The 22,397-nt window shown below is 42.5% G+C and overlaps 2 protein-coding genes and 5 non-coding genes across 13 annotated transcripts in view; 1 reads left to right on the top strand and 6 right to left on the bottom strand.

The window, feature by feature from the left end:
- The first annotated feature begins 292 nt into the window (after positions 1-292).
- Positions 293-11,515, top strand: LOC126403490 (telomere zinc finger-associated protein-like). Of its 3 annotated transcripts, XM_050066197.1 has the most exons (11): positions 293-398; positions 1,346-2,094; positions 2,212-2,513; positions 2,585-2,690; positions 2,775-2,870; positions 2,957-3,043; positions 5,169-5,323; positions 6,360-6,496; positions 6,984-7,148; positions 7,238-7,326; positions 10,746-11,515. In XM_050066197.1, exons 1-11 carry the CDS (start codon positions 308-310, stop codon positions 11,145-11,147), a joined length of 2,379 nt encoding a protein of 792 aa, XP_049922154.1. In that variant the 5' UTR covers positions 293-307; the 3' UTR covers positions 11,148-11,515. The 3 variants fall into 3 exon arrangements, with proteins under 3 accessions (XP_049922154.1, XP_049922155.1, XP_049922156.1); XM_050066198.1 differs by lacking the exon at positions 2,775-2,870; XM_050066199.1 differs by lacking the exons at positions 2,775-2,870; positions 2,957-3,043.
- Positions 7,516-7,588, bottom strand: trnar-ccu (transfer RNA arginine (anticodon CCU)). The gene has a single exon. It is a non-coding gene; the product is annotated as a tRNA-Arg (tRNA).
- On the bottom strand, positions 9,840-9,911 carry trnam-cau (transfer RNA methionine (anticodon CAU)). The gene has a single exon. It is a non-coding gene; the product is annotated as a tRNA-Met (tRNA).
- Positions 9,915-9,987, bottom strand: trnar-ccu (transfer RNA arginine (anticodon CCU)). The gene has a single exon. It is a non-coding gene; the product is annotated as a tRNA-Arg (tRNA).
- Positions 10,342-10,413, bottom strand: trnam-cau (transfer RNA methionine (anticodon CAU)). The gene has a single exon. It is a non-coding gene; the product is annotated as a tRNA-Met (tRNA).
- trnar-ccu (transfer RNA arginine (anticodon CCU)) lies at positions 10,417-10,489 on the bottom strand. The gene has a single exon. It is a non-coding gene; the product is annotated as a tRNA-Arg (tRNA).
- Positions 11,516-14,082: 2,567 nt separating the features above from the next.
- klhl21 (kelch-like family member 21) overlaps positions 14,083-22,397 on the bottom strand; it is a 75,747-nt gene continuing 67,432 nt past the window's right edge. For all 5 annotated transcript variants that reach the window (XM_050066209.1, XM_050066210.1, XM_050066208.1 and 2 more), the window contains 3 exons: positions 20,204-20,609; positions 18,119-18,191; positions 14,083-17,767 (listed from right to left, as the gene is read on the bottom strand). In XM_050066209.1, the coding sequence (XP_049922166.1) occupies positions 17,432-17,767; positions 18,119-18,191; positions 20,204-20,609 (815 nt within the window). In that variant the 3' untranslated portion in view covers positions 14,083-17,431. The remainder of the gene's footprint in view (positions 17,768-18,118; positions 18,192-20,203; positions 20,610-22,397) is intronic.

The following is a 22,397-nucleotide window of genomic DNA, read 5'->3' as shown; positions in this document are numbered from 1 at the left end:
GTGAATTTCTCTTTGTTCCTCGCTGTCGTCACTGTAGCTTCATGTTTCCTTTCTTTTCTACCGCTCCCTTTTTCAAACTCATCTCCCTTTATCCGCTTCCATCTCCGCCATCTTGCCCCCTCCCGAGATGGTCGACTAAATTCCACTCGGAGCTTTATTATTTACGACGACGTTATTACACAAAAACTACATTTTATTCACCGTAGTCACACACAAGTGGAGAGTAACAAAACAAGTAATGTAGTCACAAATACTAATTAATTTGTGACACTTTTACTGTTACTTTTATACGTGTTGATGTTTAATAATGGACAACAAACACTTTTCCCGGAGTTACCTCGACGTCACTTCCTCTTCCCTTTGCAATTTTTTAGGGGCCTACAAGAAACGAAAACAAGGTACATGAAGCAGCTTTGTTACGTTTTAAATCTTTTTACAATCCACTCGAAGTCGGCGCAGCTTCTTATCAATATAAGAGATCAATAATCAGTTTTTATCGATACTGCGGACGTGAGTCTCACAGAGGTGGGTGCCTGCCGTGCTAAGGGAGCGTCCTAAACTAGTGTCGAGGCGCGGAGGGAGCTAACGTTAGGGGTTAGCAATAACTTAGAGAAAATGTGTTTAAACACAATTACTACAGTAAAATATACCACAGATATTTAGACTGTGTTAATATATTTAATATGGTAGCTACTGACAGATGTCATTAGGTTGGCTAAGTTTTAAAGAAGTGGATGATTAAACCTGATGCAAATAATATCAAGCTCTGCATAACAGCTGTTAACAATATTAACATTACAGACATGCTGTGTTTTATGTTGCGCAATTTCTGATAAACTCTATATAAATTAATCACAGCCTTATAACTGTCTAATTACTAAGAGAGCATTTTTGTTGCTATCTATATTTTTAGCAGTGTATATTTTGGATTTGCACCGTATTGATTTTTAATGTTTTATTTGCACTCTTTCCTATTTTGTACTGCGATAGCTGGGATAATTAAGTTCCTTGTCTTATCTGATGCTTAGATAAACAAGGAATGTGACTTGTTTGTAGAGGAATAGACCAATGTGGATAATTCTGCTCACAGTAAAAATCTCCTGAACAATGAAAACTCAAAGAACTAACTAACTAACCAGGAGAAGTTTCAGCTGGTTGCAGTCTGCAATCCTCACAGCTAGATCCCACTAAATCCTCCTAAATTTACACACTGCTCCTTTAGTTGATGATATAAAACAATCTTCAGTTGCAGTTAGTTTATATCCATTGTCAAAGTGTGTTGAATAAACTGTATGTGTAAAGTAATAAGTTACTTCATGTACAGTGTAATGTCTCTGTGTCTCAGCCTACAGTGAGAGCAGAGGGATGTCTGCAGCAGAGAGCAGCCATGCACAGCGTGTCCTGTCTTCCCTGAACCAGCAGAGGGCAGCAGGCAGGTTTTGTGATGCAGTGCTGAATGTGGGAGGCGGGGTGGTCTACCTGGCCCATCGCAACATCCTTGCCTGTTTCAGTGAACTGTTCCAACAGTCCAACATGCCCACTGCATCGTGCATGGAGTTCTGCCTGCAGGAGGGCCCAAACGACGGCCTGGAGCTGCTCCTGAACTTCATCTACACTGGAGACTTGGAGTTGGATCCTGACAACCTGGATAAGGTGCAGCATGCAGCAGCCACCCTGTGTGTACCAGAAGTGCTTGCACTCTGTCAGCAGTTCAAGGAAACCTCTGTGAATCCTGTGAATCATGTGGATCCTGTGGATCCCGCGCCCAACAAGCGTAAAAAAGGCAGACCTCAAAAGTCCACACCAGTGACAACCCGTCACTGTTCAGTCAAAGAAGAGAACGTGTTTACAGCCATAAGAGATGAGTCTGACTTTGATCATGCCTCAGCCAATTTTAGCATGGTAGCCACCACCACCCGCTCTGGTCGAGTAGTGAAGGGCCCCAGGCGACTGGTGACTGATCAGAGCCTCACTGCTGATTTTACAGCTCCTGGAAAACCAAGCAGGAAGACTCCACTTCTTCCCACAGAGACAGAGAGGGGTGATCTTTGTCTGGAGAGCCGAAACCAATATCAGCCAACTGGTGAAACTGAGGTAGAATACATGGGCAGATATAGGAAAAAGTATTACAGTTATAAGACATTGGCTTCATGTAATTATAGGTGCAAACAATGATTTTAAAGGTGAAAATGTGTCTTGTTCTTTTTGCAGGTAACTGACTCGCAGACTGACACAAACGACTATGGTGTTTGGCAGATAAAAGAGGAGGAAGAAGAAGAAGAATATGATGATGTGGGGGATGTGGAAGGGATCACTGAAAACACAGATGAGGAGTATGTGCCCGTTCACAAACCGAGTTCCTCAGCCACGTCAACGGCACGCAAAGCCAGAAGTGAAACGGACAAAAACGAGAATGATGAGGCTGTGGAGAAAGACTCTAAAAAGGGCTCTGCGCAGTGTCCCATCTGTGACAAGACCTTCAAGAGCAAATATAACCTCAAAGTCCACAACAGGTAAAAGACATCAGTATTATCGCCTCAAATTACAGTTTAAAGAAAAGCCACTAATGTGCGTTTTTCCGCAGGCAGCATACAGGAGAGCGTCCCTTTGGCTGCCTTAAATGTGGAAAGAGGTACTTCAGGAAGAAGAATCTTGTAGCACATGAGGTCAGAGGCTGTGCTAAAGTCCAGGTGAGTATCCTTAAGTCTGTCTTCAGTATCAAATAAGATCCCAGAAAGTGTAACATCATTGTTTGTGCTGTGTTAAAACTCCAGACGTACACCTGCTTGATATGCCCCTCCACATTTAACGACAAAAAAAAGCTGCATCTGCACGTCGTCGTCTCCCACACAGGAGAAATGCCCCACAGGGTACAGCCTGATAAACACACATGAAACACTGCATACAATAAATTTTATATCAGATTAGAAACTAATTGATATGTTCTTCTTTTCAGTGTTCAACATGTCATGAACAGTTTATGCAGAAGGAAAAATTAAGAATACACATGACGAAGGTCCATGGTTATCCAAAACCACACACAGTAAGTTGTCTTGACTTCCTGCTGATGCACCGACAGTAAATGGTAGGGTGTAATGATACATCGATCCACATCGATACATCGATTCATTGATTAACGATCCGATTACATCGATGCAAAATGAAAACATCGATCCATATCGTCATCTTAAAGGAGCAATAAGCAAAATCGTTTCACCGCTAGGTTTGCTGTTGTGCACTGCCTGTAGACCAACACAAAGTGTGTCATGAGCCACTCCTCCCACTACCTCTGCTCTCCACCCCCCACCCCCCACCCCNGAGCTGATAGAAGCGCTCCATAGCTGTAAGTTACTCCAGTAGCCGGTGGCAGCCGACTCAGCTAGTGCTAACACCGGGAGCTAATGCTAACGTTACTCCTCTTCTCCGTGAGTGAGAGCGATGTTTTAGCCTAGCGGGCAGCTCTTCTCCGTGAGTGAGAGCGATGTTTTAGCCTAGCGGGCAGCTGGCTCGTGGGCTGCCCACTAGGCTAAAACATCGCTTCAGGTTAAAGTGGGAAGAAGCAGCGGGTTTATCGGGCAGCTGAGTGAAGCTGGGTGAAGTGGAGGCTGCGGAGGAAACACCGGGATGGGTTAATGTCCTGAGCTTGAGCAGCCCACCAGGCTCGCGGGCTGCCTGCTAGGCTAAAACATCGCTCTCACTCATGGAGAAGAGTAGGAACGTTAGCATTAGCTCCCGGTGTTAGCACTAGCCGGGATCCGGGTTGGCTAGAGCCCGCCAGGCTGCCCGCCTGGCTCGCGGGCTGCCCGCTAGGCTAAAACATCGCTCTCACTCACAGAGAAGAGGAGGAACGTTAGCGCTAGCTCCCGGTGTTAGCACTAGCCGAGTTGGCTGCCACCGGCTACTGGAGTAACTTAACAGCTATGGAGCGCTTCTATCAGCTCCTGTAGTCACTGAGCCTCGCCTCCATCTCAGCAAATATATTACAAAAATGTAGCCTCGCGGGGAGGCTACATTTTACAATGCTAATTGAAAATGTTAGCTGGGCTGCCGGGCTAACTTGCTCACTTAACACAACCGTAACGCCTGACCCATTGCTGGGATCGAGCCGCTAATAACTCAAGCTCCAGACATTAACCCATCCCGGTGTTTCCTCCGCAGCCTCCACTTCACTCAGCTTCACTCAGCTGCTCGATAAACCCGCTGCTTCTTCCCACATTAACCTGAATAACAAACCAGGGCTCGGTGCTCCGGTTAGATCCAAACAGAGAGCCGGGGCTAGTTGGGAAGCTAGCGGAGGCTAACCGGCTGTGCTTCCCTCCGGTCATGCTGCGGCTAACGCCTCACCAGCCGCTCCCAGCTAGCTCCGGATTGTTATTGAGGTTAAAGTGGCAGCGGATCTGTGGGGCAGCTGAGTGAAGTGGAGCCTGAGGAGGAAGCACCGGTTAGACCCGGTTTCGTTACGCTCTCTGCCATTTCATTTTGAAAACACGCGCTGCCATTGCTCACTGGCTGTAGCCTTTTATAGGTAGGGAGGGCCAAGGGCTCCGAGAGAGGGGGGGGGGATTCACATGAACGTACATGAACGCGCAGCCGGACCGGCTTGTAAACAATGGGCTGGAGATCAACACAGAGAGAGGGTGTGTGAGGTCATGCTATACTCCAGATGAATGAAATTACACCTTTAGTTCTTCACATAGCATTTTTTTTAATTTCTTCAATCTAGAAATGATGAATTTCGCTTATTGTTCCTTTAAAGATACACATTTATTTTGAAATTCACTTAACACGTCTGTGTCACCATTTCTGGGCAAGCACGCCTCCGCTCAAACAACAAACAGAGCTCAGAAATAAAATGGTCACATCATATTCTAGTTGTTTTTGTGAGTTGATGTAAATGATTGTGTGATTGTGGGCATATGATATTGCGTCATATCGATCGCAGGCTCCTGAATTGAATCGAATCAAAATCGTATCGTGACAGACTTTGTGATATCGGCAAACATCACATCATCATCCAAACAAATCGATATAATATCGTATTGTGATGAAGCTGGTGATTTACACCCCTAGTAAATAGCGATTCTATGGTTCATATTGTGTTGCAGAACGTTCACCCTCAAGGTTTAAGCCTCTAATTTTGAATCTGTTTAAAATGTTTTGCTTTTTAGTGCCCGCAGTGCCCCAAAACCTTCTTAACTCAGGGGGAGCTGCGCCTGCACAAAGCAGCCAAACATGGAGGGGAAAGGCGGTTTGCATGTGAGGAGTGTGACCATCGAGCGACTACCCGGGGCAGCCTGCAGATGCATATCAAAGCTATTCACAGGTAGTGGGGCATGTTTTTTGTCTGGTTTGATCAGACTAAAGGGACCTGACAGCTGCAGAAAATGTGCCCTGTAAAGGAGCAGTGTGTAAGATTTAGGGGATTTAGTGGCAGCTGTTGGTGAGAATTGCAGATTGCAACCAGCTGAAACTTGTCTTGCTTAAAATCCATCTGTTTTGAGAAGGTTTTCATCGGGAGCCAAATCACCACAGAGGTCTCTTCTCTCCAAAGCAAACTGACCTGGTGGACGATGGCTCATGCAAAAACACGAAAAACGCAATTGGCCCAATCTACAGCCAGTGTTTGGTTTGTCCGTTCTGGGATACTGTAGAAACATGGCGGACTCCATAGATGAGGACCCGCTCCCTTTGTAAGAAATAAAACTAGGTCAAAATCTACAACACAGCTCAACTTTTGATTTAAGACAGGAAGTGGCGGCATCCACTCAGTCACACACTTTGCCCAGTTGTTTTGGTCCAGCCCCAAAATTAGTGTCAATACATGTTAAACTGAAAAACATTAGACTTAGACACTTGCAGAGCAGAAGGGAGCTGCTTTCTCAACCCTCCACTCCTCAGCTCTGGTCGGTGATCCCTGTGTGACTGGTGGTGGAGGCTGCGCAGCTATTTGGGTCGGTATAACTGCAGCTGGAGCAGCTACATGACTTGCCCTCCATACCCACATGTCAGTCCACGATCAGCCCGTCTCTCCTTGGCCTGGAAGCAGAAGTCCTGACGAAAATGCAATCTAGAGCCAGTGTTTGATTGGTCCATTCTGGGATACTGTAGAAACATGGCTGTGGACTCCATAGACGGAGAAATAAACGTCTCATTCTAAGGTGACGAAAACTCATACATTCTTATTTTAAGTTAATTACACACTATATTATATTCCATTTCTGCCAATGCATCCCCCTAAATCTTACACACTGGACCTTTAAATAATGTGTACCCGTAAATTTGAAGATCAGTTTGCATAAAAAACTGTGACAGCATTTAAACAGTGTGTTTTAGTTAGTTTTTTAAGTTCTGCTTTACAGAAATGAGCGCCCTTTTGTATGCCACATATGTGGCTATGCGTCCTCCCTGAAGAACAACCTAAAGCTGCATATGCGTATACACACCGATGACCGGCCGTACCAGTGTCATCTCTGTGGCAAAACCTTCAGGACACAAGGTAACGGATACCCTCCCTGGTCTGGTGCCTTCTACGTTACAGTGAACATAAATATGTTGAACAGATTGGATGTTTTCAAACTGACAAACATCTCATGACTGTACATCAATAGCTAACTCGGCTAATTTGCTAACACCAATACAAATATAGGCTAAAATAAAACAGGACTTACCGGTTGTCGCCCACTGTGTAACTCACTAAATCCACTGCAACATTATACTTCCTGTTTACATCCCACAAATAATTATGGGAGCTGTAGCTTCAACATTTGCAGCATGATTATCCTACAAATACAAACAGGATTATAATAATAAGTGTCACAGTATCAATGAACATCTTTCATGTTGCAGTCAGTATATTTTCTTGAGTGAGGTAGGGGGGATCAGACGAATAGAACACTTCCTGTTTCTCTGTCGAGGCCAGCGCCACATGACTAACTTTCACTCAGTATCATTTAATATAATAATCACTGTCTTTTTCAAAACAGGTGTACTCGATAGTCACCACCGGACACACACTGGTGAGCGTCCGTTTAGCTGTGATGTTTGCGAGCAGCGATTCACGGAGAAGAGTGCCCTCGTCCGCCACAAGGCCAGCAAGCACGGGGAGGGCCGACCGCACTGTTGTCACATATGTGACAAAACCTTCAAAGGTGAGATCCACCATGGTGACTACACACTGTGACCTGATGAGCATGGAGAAGCATGAACTCACTGATGTGATTCTTTTTGTCCTCATCAGCGAGGGAGCAACTAAGCGTGCACCTGCGTCGCCATAAGGGCATGAGGAAGTTTGCGTGCATGGACTGCGGCTACAAGTTCACTCGACAGGTGGGTTCACTAATACAAGTTTTTTACATTGTTGGATAATGTACCCGTAACTTTCTGGACTCACTGTCAGCTCTTTGAAATCAGACACATCACGTCTTTGTGAAAAGATTGATATAGCAGAGGATGGTTTCGATCCATCGACCTCTGGGTTATGGGCCCAGCATGCTTCCGCTGCGCCACTCTGCTTCACACCTCAGATGGGACTCGAACCCACAATCCCTGGCTTAGGAGGCCAGTGCCTTATCCATTAGGCCACTGAGGCTCTGACACCTGCTCTGTCCAGCTGTATTCACACTGTAATCCTTTGTACATCACTCCTCTATGGACGGGGACCGGAGCCTTTGTGTGACGTCAAATCAGGGATTGTGCCTGAATGCGTTCGGTGGCTGTGTGACGTTCTTCATTGTGTCCAAAGCTGCAGACGAACTGTTTCATCTGTAAACGTCACGAGTGAAAAAGTCAATTGACTCATCAGTTAATTGACTAATTTTGACTCGTCGCCATCAGGGCATGAGGAAGTTTGAGTGTATCGACTAGGGTTGGGCGATATGTTAAAAATTTCCAACCGGCCACCGTCTGCCCATCAACCGGCCGTTGCCGATATATTCGGCAGTTGTGTGTGTGGCGGAGAAAAAAAAAAGAGGAGGGATGTTGCATTCATGTGATGTCGGAAAGAATCGAAAAATGACTTTCAGAATGGGATAAATCACATGAACGCCACCTCATGTCAGAAAAACAACTCGGCAAGTCGGATCTCCCGACACCACATGAATGCAGCAAAAAAATGCAGCGTGTTTTGCGAGCCCACTCATGTCCAACATGGCACGGAAATATCTGAGCATACCGGCAACAAGCACGCCATCAGAGAGGGTGTTTAGCACGGCTGGTAACATTGTTAACCATATGTGCACTTTGCTTGAGCCAGATAAGGTTAACATGCTCGTTTTCCTCTCCAAAAACATGTAAAACACTGTGTTTTTGAGTTAAAAACAGCGCAAAGGGACTTCATTATTTCATGTGATTTTTGCACTTTATTTTTCCATTGTTCTTCATTTACCCTGTATTTATTATTATTTGTATTTATTTATTCAAGCAATAAGCCTATGAGAGGCTTTTAGAACAGCTATAACAGCCTAAGTTTTTTTGCCACGTCCACAACGGCATTAAAGACAGCGCAAAGGGAGTGGACATCATTATTTTATGTGATTGTGTGATTTTTGCACTTTATTTTTCCAGTGTCCTTCGTTTATATTTACTTATTTGTTATCATAGGCTACTGTTCCTGTGTAAGTTTTGTGGACTGACCAACTGTTTATTCTGTTTGAATAAATTTACCTGCGCCTTATCCTCTGACTGTGGTCTTTAATGTCAAAATTATTGAATTGAGATTTTACTGAAACATACAGCCTATAGGCTATACTCTTATTCATTAAAAAAAATAAATCACCTTGAGATCTTTGCTGAGTAATAAGCTGTAAAGTCGGGCTGAAGACGACTGTCCAACACCATTTTAAAAAGAGTGACGGCTGCAGAAGGACGCATTCGCTCACAGCCTCTAAATCAGCAAACAGGTGGGAGATAGGGATAACATACCTGTCCTACTGTAACGATCAGGGTGCACAACTGCACATCTTTTTTGATGTAGTTCTCAAATATGGTTTATGAATTAACGTTACGGCGTTCCACCGGCTGCAAACGTAAGCCTCGCGTCAAGCGTCTTGTTTACCGTTTGCTGAGCCATGATAGTTAAAGCATTTTCCACCTAAGTTATTACATATATTTGAGTTATCTACAAGTTTACCGTACTGTTTGTCATCTACTCGCTTTCAAATGTCCGCCACAGACATTTACACAATGTCACGGATAAACATGCATGAAAAAAAGTCATCACATATCACCTCTGATAATGGGTTATTCATTTAAAAACACATTGTGCTCGTTTAGCACACTATTTCATGTAGTTTTTATCTGCTGGAGGGTCGTGTAGGGGAGTGTAGCACGACAAAAATAGAAGAGCATCCTAAAATAGAGAGTTGTCGCGCGACAGACGGGGGTTGTCGCGCCGCTCCTGTTGCTGGTGGAGCCGCTGTAATTGATTAACGGGGGCGAGCTGCTACGGGACTCGCGCTGCAGACGTGTCGCGCCGCTGACGTGCCCGGTGGACCCCGGCCGTAACTTTCAGCTCCAACATCACTGATGTGTTTTGTGAAAGACTCGTCGGAAATCAGTGTAAAGCTGCCAGTTCCAATATGCACACACTTTGAATTGTGCTCTACATAGTAATTATGAACTATATGTACTGAGTTGAACTCTGTGGAGACAGACCATTAATTTAGCAAAATAAAATTACAAAAATCCCCAAAAATGAAACCAACCGTGATGGACTCAGCCGATATATTCGTCCAATCGCCCAAGCCTAGTATCGACTGTGGCTACAAGTTCACTCGACAGGTAGGCTAACTAGTGGAGCTCCAGGAAATACTAGCTAATATGTCTATATTAAAACATTGATATAGCAGAGGATGGTTTCGATCCATCGACCTCTGGGTTATGGGCCCAGCACGCTTCCGCTGCGCCACTCTGCTACACACCTCAGATGGGACTCGAACCCACAATCCCTGGCTTAGGAGGCCAGTGCCTTATCCATTAGGCCACTGAGGCTCTGACACCTGCTCTGTCCAGCTGTATTCACACTGTAATCCTTTGTACATCACTCTTCTATAGACAGGGTCAGGAGCCTTTGTGTGACGTTAAATCAGGGATTGTGCCTGAATGCGTTCGGTGGCTGTGTGACGTTCTCCATTGTGTCCAAAGCTGCAGACGAACTGTTTCAACTGTAAACGTCACGAGTGAAAAAGTCAATTGACTAATCAGTTGTCTAATTTTGACTCGTCGCCATCAGGGCATGAGGAAGTTTGAGTGTATCGACTGTGGCTACAAGTTCACTCGACAGGTAGGCTAACTAGTGGAGCTCCAGGAAATACTAGCTAATATGTCTATATTAAAACAATGACATAGCAGAGGATGGTTTCGATCCATCGACCTCTGGGTTATGGGCCCAGCACGCTTCCGCTGCGCCACTCTGCTACACACCTCAGATGGGACTCGAACCCACAATCCCTGGCTTAGGAGGCCAGTGCCTTATCCATTAGGCCACTGAGGCTGTGACACCTGTTCTGTTCAGCTGTATTCAGACTGTAGTCCTTTGTACATCACTCCTCTATGGACGGGGACCGAGCCTTTGTGTGACGTTAAATCAGGGATTGTGCCTGAATGTGTTCGGTGGCTGTGTGACGTTCTTCATTGTGTCCAAAGCTGTAGACTTGTTGTTTCATCTATGTCATAGGTGAAAAATAAACAAATCAATCAATTCATTTACTTATTTTAACCCTCACATCTCTACATGCTTCCTCTTTCAGTCACACCTGCGACGACACATTCAGATCCACAAACGCACTGAGAACTACAACCCCAGGCAGAGAAAACTACGTAACGTGATAGTGCAGGAGGTGAACAGATGCCTTGTTGTGGACGAAGCTACTAATGAAGTGGAAGATTTGCTGATCTCAGAGGAGACAGACTACGTCCCAGAGACGGCTGATGACCAGGAAACCCCAAACCCAGAAACAGGCCTCACTTCTAGTTGCATAGTGAGGGTGGTGGTTGGGTCGAGTGACACTGTGATGGAGGAGGTGGTGTCAAACCAGAACCTGGAACATGTCGAGGCCGTGGAGAGTTTCTCTGTGCCAGAAGTCTTGCAGCAAACACAGCTGGTCACTGAGGCGTACGAGTCCACGATGGATTATGAAGGAAATGGTTGAGAATATATCAGAGAGTAAGACCTGAGGACTGAACGACCACAGACTGTGTGCCGCACACTCAGAGTTAAACTTCCTGTGAGGAAAACGAAAAGCATTAAATTTGCTGTGAGGACATTTGGCCTGACAGATCCAAAGATGAAACTGAAACAAAGTCAGAGACTGTTGAGTTTTTGGACATTTAAGTGAAGTTATCAGTAAATAAATTGCACACTGCATGAATGTCACTTTTTTTGTTAACTTGTTTCAATAACTTCTTTTTTTTTTTACTGCAGCTCGACTGTGGAAATTAAGTAATAAATGATCCTTACCGATGTTCAGTTTTGTTACTGAAGGTATTAAAGGAGTAGTTTGACATGTTGAGAGATGCATTTACTTTCTTTCTGGCAAAGAGTTATAAGAGAAGATCACTTACACTATCATGTCTGTCCATTGAATACAAGGCTACAACCAGACGCAGGTTATCTTAGGTCAGCACTGAGACTGGAAATGGAGACACAGCTAGCCTGGCACGGTTAAAATTTATGGAACTGTATCTTGACCCCTGGTTGCCAGGCAACTGCTAAGCATAAATAAACAGTCCTGCCTATCACCCATCCTAAAATGGCAAATTTTAAGTTTTTGTACGCATTTAACGAAGAAAATATAATGGGATAATTTTTGTCAGTGAGGCTAGCGGTTTCCCTGTTGCCAGTCTTTATGCTAAGCTAACTGGCTGCTGCCTGTAGAGATAAACATTTTCCAAAACGTTAGGCTTTCGATTTAAATTGGACATTCCCATATCTGTGAGCTCTAGAGCTGTTAGCATAGCAGATACCGTTAAACTTAAATTGGTAGCCCGGGCCATTATTTGCTTAAATCAACAGGGACAAGCCTTTAATTCTTATAAACAAGAACTGTTGCTCAGCAAAGATGAGCAACAGTTAAAACAATGCTCATAACTTGGATTTATTTTTATAAGAAAACGCTTTTGATTCTTTTGATCTGTGGACCCTTACGGACTAAAGGAATATGAACAACTTACCAGGTAATCTAAGAATGGACACATTCTGACTCTCTTAATGACAGCTTCAGAGGTAGAGCGAGTCACCACTTATTTTTTCTATCATGCCAGTAAACCTTAAAGCTATAGTGCGTAACTTCTACATGTCCGTAAATGTCCGTTTCACCCAAGCCACTGCTAGAGGAGATGACCCAAGGCTGATTAAGCCGATCAGCTCCTCTAACATCTCGCGGTATTTTTCAATATATATCATTTTTAGTTTGCGTGTCGACCGGCGACATTCCCGCGCTGGCGCACAGAAAATGAAGGGCAGGGGGAGGAAGCAAGAGGTAGAGCGCAGGTAGAAAGAGAAAGCAACATGGCGGAGAAGCGGCCGAGACACGGTTCAGAAGTGGATCTTACCACAAAGAAGAAGCCTGGACGTTCGGCTGAAGATCTGTTAGCAAAGAAGGAAAGTGACTGACGGAAAAGGCAAACAAGGATTTGTATTGGCGCCGCTTTTCCTCGGTGGAGAGCCCTGAAGGAAGAAATTGGGCTGAGGGCAGACACGGATGTTGCCTTGCTGCTGTTGGATAAGTAAGTGACTTTGTTTATAAATATATTATGAGTAGTATGTGTTGCTGTTACATGTACTGGACCTCTGTTACATGTACTGGACCTAGTACTTTATTATTTTCTTGAAAATGGTGCTATGAACGTAATGTAACGTTAGCAGCCTAGTGTTCGCCACGTTGTGTAGCGTTGTGTACACGGTGTGAAGCGAGTGTTACTCTGTGTACATGGAAGTGCCGGCTTATTTGTTGTAATAACGCATTATCCGCGGGGGGGGGCGACAGAAGTTACGCACTATAGCTTTAACGAATTACGGTCTCCTCTGGTGCTCATAGTTTCAGTAAAATGAACTGAACCAAGCTAACGATGTGTAGCATCTCCATATTGACAAAAGTTTAAACATTTATATTTGTATGCGCATCTAAACAGCTAACTAACGTTAGCTTAAGAGGATAGTCAACAATCCAGTTTTATATAAAATGAACTCCTTGGCAACCAGACCAGGCTTATAACTGAGACAGGCCTTTATTTGTCAAAATGTGTAGTAAAAGGGACTAGGCATTAAAGTTTTATGGTACATGTTATATCTTTTTCTAAGTAGGAGCCTTGGTGAAGGGAAAACTGTGATGTTTTTGACTGCTAGTGGCACTATAGATTAATTTTTTGAGGATGAGGGCAAGTGATATCATGCTAATCAGCCGATCGACGTAGGGCATAACTAGCCCCCACGAACACCACTGGGCTTTGAAGCCAATTTTACATAGTAGCCAGAAGTGGTGTTTCACCATCCGGTTGTGTCCGTTGATGCCATGAGGCTAAAAAGACTTCTCCCCATAGACTTAAATTGTGAAAGAGACATCAGAATTTGATCCACTTGATCCAATGACATATTTAAGTCTAGAAAAACAGCATGATTAAAGTATTATATCCCCATTCAAGTTAGCGGAGGGCTAAAATGGAAGTTAGAAGTTTGGCTGGTGAAAGTTGTGCACCTCTGAGCAACTTTTACAGGAATGATTGAGGGTTCACCTCCAACGCTGCATCCAGTTCTCCTCACATATGCATGGGACAACACACAAAGAAGCACAGCAACACTCCCTTGAAGGCAACAAAGACAAAGACTGTTAGTACACAAAATTAATTAAAATAAATGGCTTTAAAAATATTTTATGCAGAAGGAAATGCACTCTATGTGTCTGTCAGACCTAAAAGATACACATTATGTATGTACGTTTTTGAGGTTGTTGACAAGAAAACTCCACAGGGCACATTGATTATTTAAAGATCAAATTAATTTGGGCTATCTCTGACAATGTAGACTGTAACAGATGCACGTTGTTTACAGACAGAACATCCTGACTTGGAATTAAGACACTACACAGATTATGAGTTTATGTTCAAATATACAGCTTTATAAGTCAACGCATTAGTTACTGTTGCCATTTATAAAAATCTTTCCCCACTCAGCCGCAACCTCTGTCCACTTTATAAGAAATATATTAGCAACCTGCTAACAGCTCATCAAATGTGACTCTGCAGAATAAACTCTGTGCCTGCAGTTTAATTTATGATAACCACACTGTAAACATTATACAAACACAGTATATGAGGTTAATAATATACTGTATTTACAAAACTGATTCAACGTCACAAACTGGTATGAAAACTAAGAAAACGATGCATCAACATCACCATAAAAACATTAAAGCTAAAATACATGGTAATAAACTGAGATTCTTTTGCACTTCCAGTTACTGGCGACCCATTGACAACATTTACCGAGTGTTCCTTCTGTTGTTGCGACTGATGGGCGCAGACATCTTGAGCAACCACAGCACAAATATATATCCATAAATAAACATACAAAACATCCGTAAATACAATTCTTAAAGGAAATTCTTCATGCACATTCGACTGGTGGTTATAAAGTACAGAGGTTTAAGGGTCAGGAGTGACACACGGAGATACCTAATTATTTATCACTAGCATAAAAGGTATCAAGTTAACATCACATGCAACCATCCTGAAATCCTCCTATGACAGACTCCTTTGAGTACAAGACATTTAAACCCAACCTGTGAAGCCATGTGTCTGTTTAAAGCTGGATATCAATTGTGATTGTCGTCGTTTTTGGAATGTAAACAGATTATTGCTGGTTCTGAATGAATATTTGGCTCTAAGCTACAAAGGCCCAATCCCATTTCATATTTTTACCCCTACCTCTCATTTTCGAGCGCCATCTTGTCCCTTGGAGCAGAGTTACAAGTTGTAGTGGTTTAAAACTTCCTTCATGAAATGGGACAACGCTTCAAGACCCTGATACAACATTGGTATGCTAACGTTTACGGTAACAGCTGTGATGAGTGTTGCCGGACATTGTAAATATGATTTCTCTTACGTTGGCAACAGGCAACCTTTTGTGGTTGTCGGGACGCTCGCGATTAGTTTACAAGTTCAGTTTCACACTATCAATCTATCAGCAAGTCATCAAATAACTGAAAACAGTGCTTTATTACCGGGCAACTAGCGGTGCTTTGTAGGCTAACGTTAGCAACTCCTGCTCCAACTTTGCGAGTCTGCACTGATATTAGAGGAGCGCTAACAAGTGCAGCAACTTCACTGCTGGACTTTAGTTAAATTTCAGGTGTCATATTTTATCAAATGGGGGGAAAGTGACATGGAAATATGTCAAAATGTGGGGCTGTCGTGCTAGCTAGCTAGTTAGATAAACTACTGAGACATCAGCATGCTAGTGATTTCTTTTGTTGTTTGTTACAAAGAAAAGACCATAACACATTGAAACAACATTAAACTAAGCTCATTCGATGGTTGTCCTAATCTTTTAAAAATCTTTGTTGTGGGTTTCTTTTGTTGTCCAGCTATCTTGCCGATGATTTCTTTTAGCACTCGATATGGAGTGTGCCCCTGAAAAACCTCCAATCACTTCGCGCTACCCGTCTAACCAAACAATAATTGGGAAACCCTACCCATAGACGTGAGCGCCCTAAGTAGCAGGGGTAAGGGGTGTACTGGGATTGGGCCAAAGATTACTTCACTGATTACGCATTGTAGGACCAATCTCCGAACCCTTTGGCCATTGGTCTACTGACGCACCTCTGTCTGGGGGAAATGGTTACTATTTCAGGAGATCCGGTGTAGCCAGCAGATATCTGGGTAAAGACTTCCTCTTCCCAGTCATTTAGACTGATCTCCATGAACACATAAAGCTAATAAAAATTTAAGTCATCGTCGGACAATAGCCGATGGGTCCAGAGACTGCATTTTGGCCGATGCGTTTCGCCTCTCCACAAGGACTGTTTACCTGCCGCTCAAATGTGATTAGTCAATATTACTGACTACAAATGGAAACCAAAATGATTCCAATACCAAAATCTCTGCTCATGATGGACATTTCTGTTAAAGGGTCAAAATCAATGCAGCAGATCACAGATATCGTCTCATTTATTTCATGCATTTTTCTTCCCTTGCCGAAACTTCATGCCTACATCACCCACAATGCAACTCGACTTCTAACCGTTCGGTCAGAGATTTGGGTGTGTTAAGCTGATAGCAGCTAATATAGCCTCAAGCAGCTCGCCTCAAGTAGAGATGAGTGTGCTGCAGAGGTCTGGTGAACTCACCTCTTCCTAACTCCCCACACCCACAGATTTTTTTTTCATTTTTTAAACTTGATGTCTTCAGACTCGACCGACGCAGACGCAGCTCCCTCTGGAGCCTTAAAAGGCTTCACACTACTTTTTTATTCCTTCCACATATGCAGTCATGTGTAAAATTGAGTTCCCGTTAAAGCATTTCAAATATAAATTGATTCTGTTTGTAGAAAAAAAATCCACAGTAATCCACTGCCAACACAGAGACGTTCACACACAGAAACACCTCGCCTTGCTGGGGACTGTGTGCTGCTGTCTATCGAAGGTGGGAAGGTTAATCAGTTAGTCTTCATCTTTGAAGTCTCTCTTGTTACAAAAAACGCTTCAATTAAAAAGGACCTTGAACAGGACTTAAATATTAGTATCTTCAAATATTTCTGGAGAATTCTGCAAAAATACTTGAAGTGACACAAACAAAGGTGGCATTTATGCAGTGTTGAAAGTGTTCTTACAGTATATTTAGGTGTTAGAGGAGAAAAGACCTCCAAGATGAAACTGCCAGTACAGCTCCTACCATTTCTGACACTTTCCAAAACTGAAATTCACACTCAATTCACGCCGTGATTTTTCAGCTGTGTGGAGGTGAGAAAAGGAGCCAGAGTTTGACCTTCTCACTCTTTCTTTCTTTTTTGATTCCTGACACAAAGATTTCTGTCACTTTTCATAACAACAAACAAGTCCGACACTATGAATGCCTTCAGGGAGGGCATGTCTGAAAATAGACACTGTCGTCCCCATATTTCAATGATATCATGCCCCCCATCCCCGTTTTTAAAGGCCGGCTTTCCCACCTCCAAGAGCAGCCGTTCAGGACCATTTTAAACACTTGATTTCATCCAGCGTGGTCAGACAACACATCCATCAAACTAGTTCTGATGGAGCACAACACGACCCTGAGGACTAACTGGTGAACTTCCCCACCTTCAACAGGAAGGCAGCGGCTTCCTTAAACTTTTCTGTCTCCCACGCAGTGAGACCAAACAGGGCTGAGAAACAGTCAACAGACTGCCACAAGAGGGAGAACAGACTGTAAATGTAACAGGGGGTTTATATGTCCGAACTCAGTGCGCTGGGTTCACATCCTGGTTCTGGTTCTGGTTGAGATTGTTGTTGAGATTGTGGAGCGCTTGGTGACGTAGGTGCCGGTGCAAGTGGATGGCATTTGACTCGGGTATGTCAGTGGGTTCAAATGCACTGGACACCTGGGGCATGAACTGGCGGAATATGCTGACGCTACCGTGCCAGAAGGTCGGCTGAGGTAGTCGTCCAGCAAGAGTCCATGAGCGGGTGGTCGGGTCATATGCCTCCACCACATCCGACAGCTCAAATGTATTGTCATAACCACCGGACACGTATAGTTTACCGCCCAGGGCTGCCACACTGCCTCCAACATGGACCTGAATAAAATAAACAAGATCAAGAGCATGTACTTTATGTTGAAATACATGGAAAAAGGCAGAAAAGAAGGTAAGAATATACTGTATCTGGTAAGTAAAAAATATAAGTGAGTCCATAAAAACAGAATATAGGTAGACAATAAAAATGAGTGTAAAAATATAAAGCTTTATACTTTATACTATCAACTAGTGACAAACTGCAGCAGTTATAATTTCATGTTTTATTACCATGTTTGGTTTTACTGCAGTGTTGTTGACTTGTGTTTATGTCGTTGGGACAGACATAATGAATTAACAACAGATAAAGCTATAATAAAGTCAGCAGACAAGCGTCAGATGTGAAATACAAACCTGGGTCATCGGACTTATTTTATCCCACTCGTTCTTCTGAGGATTATAAACATCAACCTCAGCTGAGTCATCCCTACAAATAGAAACACAGCAAAGTCAAGCTGACGCCAAAACAATCATGACTTCAAATGTGCTCATGCAAACTTTACTGACTACTGTATCAACAATGTATTATGAACAAATGTTTCTTTATAGACCTTTAAATAATCAATCATAATCTCAATATTTAAGTTTTCTACATGTAAGTGAGACAGAGACAAATAATGTCACTGTAATTAACTCCTCAACTAACCTAACTGTTGTACCATCACTTCAATAACATGATTGGGACATTTTGTATTTTAGAAAAACATTATCATTTTATATTAGGGTTATCTTGTTTTGTAATTTCTCACAGCAGGAAACAAAAGGAAGTAGAAGATACACATGAGAACACTGGCGCACTCATGTGGTCGAACAACAGAATGACTGTTTAGAGGAAGAAATAGTCTACATGTCTTTATCATTAAGTGTTTACTACATGTAGTCTGAGAATGACGAGAATTATGATACCAGTGCCCTTAAAGTGATACTGATACCTCTGGAGATATTGATACCTTTTTTTCCTACATCATTCAATACCCATCGTGTGAATGGAAGAATTCAGTTGCGTAAAATGCCACCAGACATCACAGATGTGTAGTAAAGCCATACTTTAAAATGTTTTGGTAGCCTCTCAGCACGCTGTACTGCCAACTACGACCACCATGCTCAACCTCACCACATCACAGACAATATGAGTTGTAGCTGCTGCGGTAATGGGCCAGTCACAGTCACATTAAACTGAAGAATGCTTATAGTGACTGATTACCACCAAAACAATACAAATGATCTATTTGTTCTCGATCTGGATACAACAATGATCGAATGCAGGTATCATTTGACTAGAGAAGCTTTGGTACTACTTTGTACCTGGTTATTTCGGATGATACTTTAAAGGTATAGAGTACCAATACCCAGCCCCAACCAGATGTAGAAGAAGTACTAAGATCCTTTACCTAAGTAAAGTACCAATACAACAATGTAAAAATACAAGTCTTGCATTTAACCCTTTGTAACCTGAGCAAATTGGCTTTATTTCTTTAAAAAACATGGGGAAAAGGCAATGAGCAACGAAAGAAGAAATTAGCGAGAAATTAGTGAAAATAGAAAATTAAAACAGCAAAATCAGCAAAAACAAGAAAACAAAGTTTAAAAAAAGAAGGAAATGACCTGGAAAGAGTGCTTAAAAATTAAGGTTTTTGTTCTTAAATAATTTTCTAAATCTATTTTTGTTTTGTAATTTGTAGGACATTTCTTACCAATTTGTTCACTGCTTTTTCCCCCCATGCTTTTGAAAGAAATCGCACCAAATTTGCTCAAGGTTCAAGGGTTTAAAGACTTGCGAAAGGTGTCTGAAAGCAGCACAAGGAAAGTGATGTCTCTCCAGGTTTCAAACTTCAACGTTCAACTTTTAAACTTACTTAAAGTAGTGGTAGTGCCCTTAAAGTGATCATCAGTATCTGCAGAAAAACTGCCCCTGTGACTGATATATTATTATAAATGTAATTATTAATACTGACGCATCAATGCAGCATTTTACAGATTTACAATCTGGTCCAGGTGAAGCTGGTTTGAAACACTTTATATACAGTTTGAGGTTAGTTTAGTCTGGTGGTTTCCTGCCTGGAGTCGGCCCCCTCCAAAGGGTTACAAGATAAATCTGTTGGGTCTTTAGATGATTAATGGGAAAGGTAAAGAGGAAAACAACATTTATTTGTGAAATATTGCAGAGTTTGAGCTTATTGGGGCCTGAAAATGAAAATCTTTCAGAAGTTCAGAAGGGAAATGTCTCTTTTTGGTGAAACTACTTCCCAACTACACACTGCTTCTTTGTAAGATCTGAGAAGTGCCTGGTAACTGAAGTTACTAAATAAATGTAGTGGAGTAAAAAGTTAAATATTTTCCTTTACAGTAGCATACAACTGAAATATTTGAGTAAAGTACAAGTACCTAAAAATTGTATTTTAGTAGTGCTGGAGTGAATCAGTAAGTCATGTTTCTCACCTGATGAAGTAGATGAGGCTTTTAAGGGTCACCGTTTTCGGCGTGAAGGACCACGGAGGCAGCTGCCCACAGCTGACCATGGTCCAGCGGTTGGTGTCTGCATCGTAGCACTGGATGGCCATGGTGTCCTCCCCAGTCAGAGAGCCGATGGCATACAGGCGTCCGTTGCACGTGGTGGTGGAGCAGTTGTCCATGGCATGGAGCATGGGCGGTAAGGCCTCCCAGCAGTCCAGAGCTTGATCGTAGCGCTCGGTGCTGTCCGACGCCACCACGTAGAGCTGACCTTTCACCACGCAAGAGCTGTGGTACTCGCGGGCCTTCAACATGGGCGCCGCCTCTGTCCACTCGTTGACGCTGGACTTGTACCGCCACACGCCGTCATAGAGGCGAGAGCCATCAGAGCCACCTGAAAGACACAGACATGTTGTCTCAATGGTTTATATGCATCAACAATTTTCATTTGTTGCTGCTTAGTGTCAGGGTGCAACTGCAAATAATAATAATGCAAAGTAGGGATGCACAATAATATCAGCACGATACTGGCTTTAAAATTAAACATCTGAATCAGCCAACATGCTGATTTCTGCTGATATGACAGAGTTTTTTTTTAAATTGACAAAGTCAACATGTACAAATATTTCAAAGACAAGTATAAAGAACACAAAAATTAAAACAGATGATTAAATAAATACGTGCAACCCTTTCTCGGTTGCTTCCTACTGCGTTAATTTCGACCAGAGCAGCGAAGCAGAAAAAGTAACACTAGCATACTTGTAAATGACGATAAAAGGGTCGCTAACCAAAGATAGCAGGATGTTAAATAAGTAGGCCTAAATAAAAATAAACCAGGGTGCAAGCATACAGACAAGGAGGTATATATTTAGTCAGAGGATTCCGGGAAAAAAGTTGCATAATTTTCCATAATACACGGATATATTGATTTCGGTTATCGGCCAAATGAGTCGTTATATATCGGCATTTCAGATGTCGGTAAAAACATCCAGTATCGCGCATCCCTAATGCAAAGCAAAATGGCAGATTCATTTCAATTTATAAGATGTACAACAATTGTTTGTCTACCTTCATCAGGGCTTCTGCATATTTTTTTAAAAATCAAATTAAAGGCCTTTTATCACAGCCCTCAACAGGAAATTTAAAATCCTCTTGAGAACAAAATGAATGAAAATTAGACCTGGGTGATGTTTTAAATTAATCACAATACTAATATGTGTATTTTTCCAATATCAATATGCATCTCCAGACAATATACATATTCTAAATAACATAAAATAATCACAATGTTTGATGCAATTTTTTAAATGACTTTCTTTCAATGTTTTTTTTTCTTGTTTGATTTTTGTTATTTGCAGACCGTGAACTGTATTTAATTGTTTTCCTACTTTCTTTTATTTGTCCTTGTGTGTGAAGCACTTTGTTCGGTCGTTAAAGTTGTTATTATTAATATGTCAAGTGAAGTCAGCTTTATTTATATAGCACTTAATACACAAACACAGATGATCCAAAGTGCTCTGACAGCGCAGAGAGAGAAAACAAAAACAAAAGGAAGAAGAGACACAAAAATTTGAGTGATAATAGCAATAAAATATTAACATATCAGTACTGTTTTATACTGTCACAGCAATAATCACATTATGCACAATTAAAAGCTGGTGAGTAAAAGTGTGTGTTAAGATGAGTGTTGAAAATCTCAGTGGTGGGGGAGAATCAGACGGTGGAAGGAGTTTTGGAGCAGCTATGGAGAAGGTCCTATCCACGTAACACTTAGTCCTGTATCTCAGGACAGACAGAAGTCTTTGGTCAGTCGATCTCAGTTTGTCACAGTGTGATATGGGGAGGGGAGCTCTATGATGTGAAAGAGGGTGAGGGCATTTTAACACTTTGTAGACAAACATCAGACTCTCAAAATGTACCTGTAGCCAATAGGACGGCATCATAGGGAGGCAAGAATGGGGGTAATGTGTACACTCCCTCTTTTCTGACCGTGTTAACACTCTTGCTGCTTCATTTTGGACTAATTAAAGACGGGATAAACAAGACTGAGTAATACCAAAATATAATGTGTTAAATATAATGTGAGGCATGAGGATATGAAGGTGTCAATGACTTTCTCCAGGTTTAGAAGTACAGAGATCTGATCTGTGTTTGGAGATGGTGCCCTGCTGCATGAAATTTA

This window comes from Epinephelus moara, chromosome 16 (genome assembly GCF_006386435.1).
Source record: "Epinephelus moara isolate mb chromosome 16, YSFRI_EMoa_1.0, whole genome shotgun sequence".
NCBI lineage: Eukaryota > Metazoa > Chordata > Actinopteri > Perciformes > Serranidae > Epinephelus > Epinephelus moara.
Note: the sequence above shows the minus strand (reverse complement) of the source record. Positions and strands in the feature narration are given on the sequence as shown.